This window comes from Oncorhynchus mykiss, chromosome 5 (assembly GCF_057628025.1).
Source record: "Oncorhynchus mykiss isolate SJ-2025 chromosome 5, ASM5762802v1, whole genome shotgun sequence".
NCBI lineage: Eukaryota > Metazoa > Chordata > Actinopteri > Salmoniformes > Salmonidae > Oncorhynchus > Oncorhynchus mykiss.
In genome coordinates, this window is record NC_143026.1 from 42554744 (window position 1) to 42567500 (window position 12757).

General features: G+C 44.4%; 1 protein-coding gene across 1 annotated transcript in view; it reads right to left on the minus strand.

Moving 5' to 3' along the window:
- The window catches only part of cwc27 (CWC27 spliceosome associated cyclophilin), a 49190-nt gene that overhangs the window by 24714 nt on the left and 11719 nt on the right, over positions 1-12757 (minus strand). Inside the window, exon 11 of the mRNA XM_021602965.3 lies at positions 5256-5362. Coding sequence (XP_021458640.3) covers positions 5256-5362 — 107 coding nt within the window. The remainder of the gene's footprint in view (positions 1-5255; positions 5363-12757) is intronic.

A 12757-nucleotide genomic window follows, 5' to 3' on the forward strand; every position in this document is an offset into this window, starting at 1 on the left:
CATGGTCCCGTGAAGGTACCCTGAATGTTCTTGGGAAGTTGTGTCATGATGGTTTAGTCTAGTTCCCCGTTTGTCCCGGGGACATGCCCAAGGATGCTTTTAGGACATTCTTGGTACGTTGTGTCATGGTCCCTGGAGGTTTTTGTCACATGATTATCCCAGGTGTCCCAAACCATTATAAGTAAAGTAATGAAATGGTATGGGGCTTTTAAGGTAAGTGATATGCTGTTCAGCTAAAACGGTTTAAAGATATTTAATCAATGACAATGGGATTACATTTGACCTGAACACTTAGTACTGTCTTTTCAATATGAAAAAGTTCAACTTGGATTTGAACTCACAACTTCTTGATTTGGGGAATACTGATATTTCTGTCTTGCCACAAATTCAGTATAATTTCCCTGCCTCCCGAGTGGCGCAGTGGTCTAAGGCACTGCATAGCAGTGATAGCTGTGCCACTAGAGATCCTGGTTCGGGTCCAGGCTGTCGCAGCTGGCCGCGACCGGGAGACCCATGGGGCGGCGCACAATTGGCCCAGCGTCGTCCGGGTTAGGGGAGGGTTTGGCCGGCAGGGATGTTCCTGTCCCATCGTGCACTTGGACTCCTGTGGCGGGCCGGGCGCAATGCAAGCTGACACGGTCGCCAGGTGTACGGTGTTTCCTCCGACACATTGGTGAGACTGGCTTCCGGGTTAAGCGGGCGTTGTGCCAAGAAGCAGTGTGGCTTGGCTGGGTTGTGTTTCCGAGGACGCACGACTCTCGACCTTCTCCTTTCCTGAGTCCGTACGGGAGTCGCAGCAATGGGACAGGACTGCAACTACCAATTGGATACCACAAAATTGTGGAGAAAAACGGCTTAAAAATAAATAAAATATATAGATTCAACAAAATTACAATAATTCAGCAGTCCCCTACACATTCATTAATTATAATCCATCACAGCACTTAATTACAATAGCAGTGCAGATGACACTCTTTTGTTATCAGTTATTTCCGACTATTCTCTCATTGATTTAATTAACTTATTTCAGCAATTTGAAGGTTTTCTGTATAATTGTCTAATGTTGGTGGGGGAAATATTATTCTGTTTTAATGTTTCTCCTGAATCACTATGATAAATATAATAGTTTTTTTCTTCAGTGCATTTTGAACAGAGCTGAGATTGACTTTGAAGTACAAAAAGTGTAGGAAAACCCCTACAGGTGAAATCAGTCATTGATACAGACGTGGTGGCATAGCAGGAAGATCAGAATTCCGTGAACCAAGACGCGAGTTCAAATCCCATGTGAGGAAATGTTAAATAATAATTACTGCATGAATAAACATATACAATGTAATCATGAATGTCAAAGAGAGTCAAATATGTAAGTTGAAAAGACTATGTTAAAAGCACCTTTGGTGTGTTAGTTCCCGGGACCAACTGGGAACTATGCAAAATCTTTAGCGGACCATGACACAACGTCCTGACGACTTTAGTTGACAATTTCTTGATGTCCTAACGACTCATTATTGTTTGCAGGGTTAGCGGCTGGGATCAGATCAGTTGCCTGTCAAAATAGCTTCCACTCATACTTAGAACAATACCTCATTTAGGACAATAACTCATTTAGGACAATGCCATACATGGCAATAGGTTTTTAGCTCATCTCAAATAAACATTAACTTAATATACAATATTTTCCATGATAAATGAAAGCGATAAGTTCAAACGGTTCAAATGGGAATCTTACTGCTTATAGGCAAGGCATTTCAGATTAAAAAAATATATTTTTATTATATTCTGACAATTACAAACTCAGTGATTATACTTCAGGCTCTCGTCTGCTACTAACATTAGCCTAACCGTCCCAGATAGATATGATGGAGCTCCCTTTTCTTGTTTTTTCCTGGTATTTCGTTGGCGATTGCTGAGTACATGGTGAACATGCCTCCTCCAAACGGTCCATGACCTGTCTTGGCCAAGTAACAGAGGGGTGTGCATCCCAATGGCACCCTATACCCTACATAGTGCACTACTTTTGGCCAGAGCTGCAAAAGTAGTGCACTATATAGGGTGCCATTTGGGACGCCACTGTGGAGGACTCCGTCCAAGCACAACATGTGCACAAGCAGGATCAGAATTCCATCCTCTGCGATTTCATTCTCATAAAAAATAGGACAAAGAGGAATCTAGAGCACTTCAGTCTTCTTGTGTGTATTTATCACTAGTGTGTTTGGCAAGCTAAGAAAACAATCTAGATTAGATTTTTTTTTTTTTCGCAAACCGTTCGGTCACACTTTAATTAATCAAAAGCGCTTAGAAAACATTTGAGGGCAAGCGGCTTTGCAAACACACCAGTCTTCTGCTAACAGAAATTCAAAACGTCTATGGGTCTAATGGTCCTGTCCAAATGTCCTCTCTCTATTGAAAGCGTAAAAGAACAATACCCATTTTATTTGCCACATGAATGTGAGGAATGTTGAGTGTATTGAAGTGCACGTCCGTGTACGTATGTTTTGGAAGTGATGTCTCTGTCTTAATAGCAGACCGGTGAGGTAATGATGATACAGAAACACAAAGTCAGCAAGTTTACCCTCTAAATTCCCTTTCCCTAGAGACTACAGTCAAACCTACCACAGCTGCATCTGAGCTTCTTTGGAATTGACCGCTGCTCAGAGGTCAGGCTGTGGGGGGTGAGATGTTTGGCCCCATCGAGGCATTCAATGTGAGGACAGTGACGTACAACAGCCTCCCTATTCAAAGCTGTTTGAAGGTCAAAAGGTTTTCCTGAGCCCACACTAATCCTTAGAGAAAGTAAGGCAGAAACCTGCCTGACCAGGAAGCTTTAGAGTGAGCAGATTTTATTAATAAAACAAGACTTACTGACCTTTACTAGGTCACAGTGATTTCGTTTTTTTAGTAACAGCAAAGTTAAAAGTGAAAACAAAATCTGTATCTGAAATGGCAACCTACGCCCTATATAGTGCACTAGTTTTGATCAGACCAAATAGGGCTCTGGTGTTCAAAAGAGGTCAGTAAACCATATAGGGGTCGGAACTGGTTAAAACAAAAAACTGAAAATAATTATTTTTCAAGGAACAGAACCAGAACAGGGAACGAAAGTGATCTATACCGTTCCAGAAAATAACTTATTTTTGAAAGCATGGGATCCGGTTAATAGTATTTTTTTCTAGTTTCACAAAGAAAAACACAACAAAGCGCCTATGCAAAGTCATGCCTCTGTCAATCAGAAACTTCATCCAGTGTCTGCCTGCCAGCTGAACATCTTTGCCAGTATGTGTGTAGGCTACCTGCCCCTCCCACTCTGAAGCACAGCTGTAGCCTACTAATGTTACAAGTTTGATTCAGAATATAGGGAGAGATTTTTAATTAGAGAAGAAAGGGTTTAACTTTTTCAACGCTAGTTAGGGATACTATAGTTATCACATTTCACGTGTTATTGATTCTGGTGCCGCTGTGCACACACAAGCTTGTTAGCTAGCTTGCTAGCTAGCTCTGGTCCAACGTTAGCCGACTCTGAAGTTCAAAGACATTCAAAGTTCCTCCATAGAAGCCGCTCCTCCGTAGGTATAGCTCTGTGGGCCTAATTCAGATAATGCATGTCATAACAAGATTCCCAGCACTTCAAGCCAAGCCTCCTCCTCCACCCGCAAAATGGAAGTTGTTTATCATGTCCTACACTTCTCTTTCCATCGCGTATGTAAACAACTCACTAAGCTATGGCTTGCCTTCTTCATAGCAAGCCTCTAATGGGGGGGGGTTCGAACCGGTTCAGAGCATTATTTTGCTGGTCGGAACAGTATATATATATATATATATATATATATATATATATAGATATATATGGTTCGGTTCAGAACTAAACTATTGGAGATTCATTTAGGTTCCAACCTCTGTAGGGCGCAGCCAAAATGTGAAGCAGTAGCTGTTTCACCGCTTTAAACCCAAAGTCACCATCCATCCAGAATGATGAGAATGAGATAAAACCACCTCCTTCAGTATCTAACCCACCACACCACGCAACAGTGCATTCCTCTCCCTCAGCCGAGTCTCAGGATTCAGTGTTTAAGCAGACATCTGCCCCCCCCTGCAGAGTCCGCTGGCCCGTGACTTCTCTTCTACACATTCCATCCTACTGAATGAAGCCTCACGTCCAACACATTCACGTAATGAGAGGAGCGTTCAAAGAGGCTGCTGCCCAAAGAGGCTGCTGCCCAGCCAGAGACACACATAAAGGCCTCCTCGTTAACCCCGGTTACAGCATCCGGCTGGATAACCACATCTACACTGACCTACCTGTTGTGACTTACCTGAACTGGAGCTTTTGTGTTTCCCTGTGACCTGCCAAGTAGGCCTAAACAGAAACGTCTCTAGCTGGGATCCAGTCTCAGTTGAGACCTAATAGTGGGTTCTGAGTCGAGTACCCACCATGTGGTAAGCACTGAGTAAGAGGCGGTGTCGGGGGGAAAAAAGACAAACAGTGTCTAGGAGATGATGAGAGCATCTCAATATCTCATGAACTTAAACGCGCCTTGCGGTGACCCCCCCTGTTCGTTTGGCATTTATGCCACCACAAGACCACATGGACCATTGGTTTTGTTGCAAAACAAAGTTTTGAGCTTCTCAGTCGTACTTAACTCTGAGCCAACGTGGTTTTCATGATTGTCCAAAAATATGTTTCTTTATCGGTGGGTGTACCGACAAAACACTCGGGAGACAGGCGGTATTACGGGAGGCTGCAGGACTGTGTGGTAACGAAGGGGGAAAAAAACACCCACTTAGTCGCCTTGTCACTTTAAGCAAAGCTGAAGACCAACCTACGGCAAGGGCTTTGGTTTTTAACCAACGGGGGTAGGCAACTCAGTAATTTGTTGCTCAAGCAATTTACGCAATTTAAAAATTTAAAAAAAGCAGAGCCTTGGGTAGAATAAACTAGACGTTGACGTCCGCCTTAATTGTCAGAGACGAGAGGACTGTCTGGCTACATACGTAGCCATTAGAGGAGAATGTGGCCCAGAGAAGAAATACTGTACCTCATGGAGATGGAGGATATCCTCTGTGTTAAATCACAGAGAGAAAATGACTTTGGGTAACACTTCACATATAAAGAGTATAAAGGGTGAGTAGGTAAGTCGTTTTTTTTTTTTTAACAGTCTATAAAGTTTGTAGAAAATCCTTTCATAAACCATTTAACAAACCATTTATAAAGTGGTACCTGCAAGGTATTTAAAACAGTAGGTGATGTAGTGACATACCCTCGCCTTCCTCCTCCTTCTTTGGAGGATTGGCGATGTCTTCCCTCCTCTTTTTGATGGCCAGAAGGTCCTTCTTCAACTGGCGAGCCTCTTGACGCAGCTCGTCGCTGTAAAGGGAACAGAGGAGTTAACTTTCAGGTAAACCACAGATCAAAACAAGGTATACCGCAGGTGACAGCCTCAAAATGTACCGGGAAAAAAAACGAAAGTCATCTGAATTACTACAGATGGCTCTACAGCAAATCAGACTGACTGAAGAGGGCAAATGCTACTGCGATCGGGGAACCCAGGTGTATTTGACTTTTCAGTGACGTGGTCAAAAGTCATAGCTTAAATTCCAATTTATTTATCCAGAACTTTCTACAGCAGTCCACTGTTCTGGGTCTTGACAAACAAACACGTATTGTTCCAAGTTACCTACTTCAAGCTTCTCACAACGCAATTAGCATGTGGAGTGTGAGAGCACTGAGCCGTCGTAAAATGAACATTTAAATGTTTTTTTTAAAAACAAAACAAAAAAAACACACAATGATCATAGGCAGCGCTTCTATACAGTTTGAGGGTTGAAATATGTACACTAAAAAACGAGCTCCAATAAATCGAGTGGCGCCTTATTATGAGGAGTGTTCACGCGGCCTTCCAGGCAGGCCAGGGTTCTGGCACCACTAGAAGGGATGTTGTGGTTGAGTGGGTACAACACAGCCCCATAAAACCCCTGCAGAGAAAAGTCCATCTCTCTCTGAGTAACAAGTCACTGATCCCTACTACGGCCGTGGACCAAATGAACTCGATGAAGTGCTTGAGACTGGGGAAACTGGCACCAAATTGCCTCCAATTTGTTCCCAGTTTAAAAAGGCATGTCCTCGGTTGGTTTTTAAAAACTGTGGCTGGCTGGCTATAGTCATACCCTTCGCAAAACAATCATTTATTTGAGTCGCTTCCTTTATCATAACTTGTTTCCTACATGTATTTATACAGACTGCAATTACAGTAATACAACACCGAGGGGTGTTACCTTCAGATGGACTCAAATGTGTTTCAATTTCATGGGAGGCTATAAACCTGAAATGACACTTACCAATGATACAGTAGCCCAAAATACTCAGACCTCAGACAGAGGGGAACAGACTTCAAGAAGACATAAGCAGCGGGAAGTAGTGGATCTATAAATAAAGTGTATGCCTCAATTACTGTGCTGAACCCGAATGCACATTCATACACTGCAAATGTTCAAGTGTGATTGTCGGCCTTTCTGACCCTGAATGTGGAGACCTGGAACAGTGATTAAAGTCAGGCCATTGAGGCCAAGGCATGTCCAGACCCAGGTCCAGAAATCCTGGGTGTGAGCGGAGGTCTCTGCTGGCTGGCTGCCCAAAGCCCAGCTAGGAGAGGGAGAGGAAAGGAGAGGCTATAGAGGAAGTCTGCTCCCCGTGCCAACAATCCTCCGCATACTGTTCCCTTTAACATGACTGACAGACAGAGGCTGCTAAGTACAGACCAGCTATCTGATGTTGGGAGATAATATTTATACAAAGCCTGACAGCTCTGTTTGGGTCCTTTTGCAGAGCACAGGTAACACGGGTAGGCAACACAGGTGAACTTCAGCCTGGCTGGGCCCCAGCTCAGAAACACGTCCAGGAAGCCTCTTCAAACAATGGCTGCCTTTGTTTCTCTGAACACCTTTTTTTACTCTCTCTCCTCTCCACCTTCTGTTCCTCATTCTGTACTTCCCCAGCTCTCCTTCACCCCTACATTGCTCCTTAGAAGCTCTCGGGGGGGGGGTCATCAAACTTAGCGACGTCTGATATATTGACCTTGTAAAATGTATTATTGTGGTCGACTAGATCCCGCTGTGTCTCTTCCATGTTGGGCTCCCTGCTGTCTCTAAGTAGGGGCTCAGGTATTGGAGGCCTATAAGGTACTGTATGCGTGACCCAGACACAGCTAGACATGGTGTTGGTTCGTTCAAAGTTATTTCTCCTCTTTAGGGGCTTAGGTATGTGAGTCTCAGACACACAGCCAGCCAGACATGGTGCTGGTATGTTTTCCCTTTCTTGGGGCACAGGTATAGGAGGTACTTGAGCTCTGTGAGCCTCAGACACAGCTAGGCATGGGGTTGTTGGGATGTTTCCCCTCTCTATCCAGCAGAGACACTGTCAGAGCTGAGGTGGTAGACAGGAGACATCTTGGAACTCTGCTGGAGGCCTTTGAAGACTGTCGCCTGCCCAGTGTCCCGTCTCAGTCTCACATCCACCTCTCTGTGTCTCCCGGTGTCTCAGAGCTCGTCTAAGAGCTCGTTTTGGGGAGCCGGGCTGAGTGGACTACGACATGAGGAGTTAGGTAAGGGAAGGTCAAAGCTGAGGAGTTAGGTAAGGGGAGGTCAAAGCTGAGGAGTTAGGTAAGGGAAGTTCAAAGCTGAGGAGTTAGGTAAGGGAAGGTCAAAGCTGAGGAGTTAGGTAAGGGAAGGTCAAAGCTGAGGAGTTAGGTAAGGGAAGGTCAAAGCTGAGGAGTTAGGTAAGGGAAGGTCAAAGCTGAGGAGGAGTTAGGTAAGGGATGGTCAAAGCTGAGGAGGAGTTAGGTAAGGGACGGTCAAAGCTGAGGAGGAGTTAGGTAAGGGACGGTCAAAGCTGAGGAGGAGTTAGGTAAGGGACGGTCAAAGCTGAGGAGGAGTTAGGTAAGGGACGGTCAAAGCTGAGGAGGAGTTAGGTAAGGGACGGTCAAAGCTGAGGAGGAGTTAGGTAAGGGACGGTCAAAGCTGAGGAGGAGTTAGGTAAGGGACGGTCAAAGCTGAGGAGGAGTTAGGTAAGGGAAGGTCAAAGCTGAGGAGGAGTTAGGTAAGGGAAGGTCAAAGCTGAGGAGGAGTTAGGTAAGGGAAGGTCAAAGCTGAGGAGGAGTTAGGTAAGGGAAGGTCAAAGCTGAGGAGGAGTTAGGTAAGGGAAGGTCAACGCTGAGGAGGAGTTAGGTAAGGGAAGGTCAACGCTGAGGAGGAGTTAGGTAAGGGAAGGTCAACGCTGAGGAGGAGTTAGGTAAGGGAAGGTCAAAGCTGAGGAGGAGTTAGGTAAGGGACGGTCAAAGCTGAGGAGGAGTTAGGTAAGGGAAGGTCAAAGCTGATGAGGAGTTAGGTAAGGGAAGGTCAAAGCTGATGAGGAGTTCGGTAAGGGAAGGTCAAAGCTGAGGAGGAGTTAGGTAAGGGAAGGTCAAAGCTGATGAGGAGTTAGGTAAGGGAAGGTCAAAGCTGATGAGTTCGGTAAGGGAAGGTCAAAGCTGAGGAGGAGTTAGGTAAGGGAAGGTCAAAGCTGATGAGGAGTTCGGTAAGGGAAGGTCAAAGCTGAGGAGGAGTTAGGTAAGGGAAGGTCAAAGCTGAGGAGGAGTTAGGTAAGGGAAGGTCAAAGCTGAGGAGGAGTTAGGTAAGGGAAGGTCAAAGCTGTGGAGGAGTTAGGTAAGGGAAGGTCAAAGCTGAGGAGGAGTTAGGTAAGGGAAGGTCAAAGCTGAGGAGGAGTTAGGTAAGGGAAGGTCAAAGCTGAGGAGGAGTTAGGTAAGGGAAGGTCAAAGCTGAGGAGGAGTTAGGTAAGGGAAGGTCAAAGCTGAGGAGGAGTTAGGTAAGGGAAGGTCAAAGCTGAGGAGTTAGGTAAGGTAAAGTACTGTTTGTAAACATGTGTAGCTAAGGCAGTGGGTAAGGTCAGATCACATGAGCTCAAGATGGAGGAGACGAACGAACAGTATAATGTTTGCTGACCATGTTAACCTTTCGAATTTGCTTTGTTTTGTACACCTCGATAATAAATCAGCTTAACTGGGCAAAACAGCTCTGGGCCTGCTAGCTGTTGATACGGTAACTACACAAGCTCAGATTTATCAGCACAGAGATCTATGGAGTTTGAAATGAAGACAGACCATAGGCTATATATTTTACTGGGAGGGAGGGGAGGACACACTTCTGACTGAGTGATCATTTTCGGCTTGCCTTGACACGCTGCAATTTGCAAAACAAGAGAGACATCTCCAAGGCAACTGCCAAACAATGGTGCCGCGGGCAGACCCCCGTGCCAATAAAGGAGAGGGGCCAGAGAGGACGGGAACGAGGAGGGAAGAGAGCCAGCCAGCAACACCTGTTCATTCACTCCTGGGGGCTCAGCACATTCCACACAGAGCCCTCCAACACTGCAACACACTGATAGACTGACACTGGAGATTATATTGTTTCTGTCAGCAGCACACAGGTAAACTAACTTCTCTGCCCCCATCCGCCTGTCTGTAGGGATGACAGTATTGTAGGGCGTGTTCCCGACAAAAATTGTTTTTGTTTGACCAACAGTCGTCTGTTCTTTCAACCAATCGATTGGTCACAATTTTAAAATGTGTATTTTATATAATTTGCAAATAAATTCATTTAAAATCCTATAATGTGATTTTCTGGATTTTTCCCCTAATTTTACAGGCCTCTCTCATCTTTTTAAGTGGGAGAACTTGCACAATTGGTGGCTGACTAAATACTTTTTTGCCCCACTGTATGTATGTATGTATGTATGTATGTATGTATGTATGTATGTATGTATTGTATGTATGTATGTATATTAGAGTCCGATTAATCAGTATCGGCTTTTTTTGATCCTCCAGTAAATTGGTATCGGCGTGAAAAATCATAATGGGTCGACCTTCAATGACCATATACAATGTAATGTGCACATGTCTTACAGTGATGGACTGTGTCATCCCCATGACCTCCACAATGATTTAGTTCACTCAGACAGGCGCGAATCAGACAGGTGTCTTGTACACCATGAAAATACATATTTTCTTGGCTACTGCTCGACTAAAGAAATATTGGTCGACCAGCAGCCTATCAACAAAACAAACGGCCAAACGACTAAATGGAATCAGGCCTTACAGTATTGATGAAGTCACTATTTTTTGACAAGACTGGTTGACTTGACAGCCGCCGGCATTGAGAGTCCTAAGACAAAAGTGCCCGGAGGATACTCCAGTTACAGAGGCACTACTGACCCTGTCCCGACCACGGCTTCATGGAAGAAGGACACAGCTAGGCCCCCGAATTCGCTGTCAGCCTCCTTAACGTTCCCCTGACTGAAACGAGGTGACAAAACCAACTGACAGTAGTACCTAAGTCAAGAACGGATCGGTGAAAGAGGTCACCCGTACTGCTGTCATTTAATGAATGAGTCACTTTGAGTTAAGATTGCTGGAGACTTCTTTTCTTCAAACGCTCATGGAATTCAGTTTCTATTGACTGCTATGCGAGTGTAATAAAACATGAAATTAATTCTATATTCTTTTATGAGAAGTAGAAATAAAATGTAAAACTTCTGCCTATGAGCCTATACTATAGCCTCATAAACGCAACTGCCAAAATAAAGGAGACACTTGAGTAAACACAAAGTACATTGAAAGCAGGTGCTTCCACGCAGCTAGAAGAAGAGATCTCAGAGGTCTCAAAGGAGCATAGGTTGTTTAAAGGGTAAGGTAAAGGGGGACACCAAGTCAGTTTGTACAACTGAACGCGTTAAACTGAATGTGTCTTCCATATTTAACTCAACCCCTCTGACTTCATCGACATCCACCTCATCGGCGCCCCGCGGGAGCAGTTAACCCCAAGTTAACTGCCTTGCTCAGGGGCAGAACAAAAGATTTTTACCTTGTCAGCTCTGGGATTTGATCCAGCAACCTTTGGGTTACTGGCCCAATGCTCCTACCCGCCAGGCTAACTGGTGTGTGTGTGTGTGTGTGTTTACACAGGCAGTCCAATTCTGATCTTTTTATCACTAATGGTCTTTTGACCAATCAGATCAGCTCTGAAAAAGATTTGACATGAAAAACATCTGATGTGACCAAATTATGGGGGGGGGGGGGGGGGGGGGGGGGAATCAGAAATGAGCTGCCTGTGTGTCTCAGTCACCAGATCTCAACCTAGTTGACACTTATAGGGTGGTGCCTGAGACAGCGTTTTTCACCACCATCAACAAACCACCAAATTATGGAATTTCTCGCGGAAGAATGGTGTCACATCCCTCCAATAGAGATCGAGACACTATGTCGCTGCTTGCTTTATTTTGGCGGTAACTTTTATCAGGGCCGTGGCTACATAAAAAGTTAGAAAAGTAGAATACACAGGGTGCAATTTTGAAACTTGGTTGTGCATCAGCAGTCTGCTATTTGTCATTCACTGACAGTCACTCAATTAGCCCATGTCAGTTAAGATGTTTAGATTGTTAAATTAGTCTAGCCAGCTATCTAAACTTGTAATCATGGCCGAATTACCAACCGGGCAGTCAAGGCACGTGCCCAGGGGCCCTAACCTCCAAGGGGCCCCCATTGATTTTGTTTGTCACGCTCACTCAGATATCATATTAACATGCCCTAAGTCATGGGAGAATGTGCAGTAAATCAGCTTTTAAAATAGCAAAAATTACTCCCCAATCCAAACGACAAAACTTGTAGAAATGCAGGAACTTAGTTAAACTGCAACAACAACAACAAAGTTATGCAAAGCAAACGTATTTGTTTACCTTTTGTTAAATAAGAGTCTAAGCTCTGTCTTAAGCAGGGGAGGGTTCTACTAAACCATATGGAATTGTTTACATTTTGCTCCTTGATTTTGAATTCACACCCCTTGAAGTATACCTTTTTGTATTGAAAAAATGATTTGATGAACATTTATTTTTGGCTCGATGAACATTTATTTTTGGCTTTACTGCTATTAGCCCATTCAAATGCATTGAAGAACAGATTCACTACATGGAACAACAGATAGCCCCCCCCCCAATCCAAAAAGAAGTTTACCGTAAAGTGTCTGTCCTATATCTGAGCGATTTTACATGTTTTTAACCCCTTATTTTTGACACTAAACAGTTTCCATACTGTATACATTATACTTCCATTAATTTTTTCCCATTGGTACCGGGGGACCTTCAGAGGAGTCTTGTGAGGCCTAGAGATGCGCGTGCACGTGAGTGTCTCGCCTTTCCACAGAGGGGTCATATTAGTGTGTAGCCCAAACTGTTGGGACGCTAACAGACAGAAGTTGGCAGATTGCCTGTACAGACTTCAGAGAAGTCCCAAGATGCTTGTGGGGGTTGTAGAGCAGAACGGAGAAAACCATAGTCTTCGTGAGAATCTCATCTTTCCATAGAGTCATAATAGTGTGCAGGTCAAACCGTTCGGACGCTACAGACGATTTTGTAAGAACCGATTTTCTGGATGAAACGCCGCTCTCGCTCTGTCACCTTCCACCGCAGATGCGGAAGTGAGACATAGGCGGATGCGGTGGACTGAGACGCATGCAAAGCAAAACAAATATTTTTATGGGGATGTCTTTTATTATGCTAATTAGATTTCCACTGGGGCGCGGACATCGACCCTTAGGGGGTCAATAAAATACTTTTCCTGCCGACAGATCTCTGTACGCATTAAAATGATTGTTTTTAATCAAAGTGCTGAGTTAATGTGAAGCGGCTAATCGTATAGCTAATAGGCTGTGTGTTTGT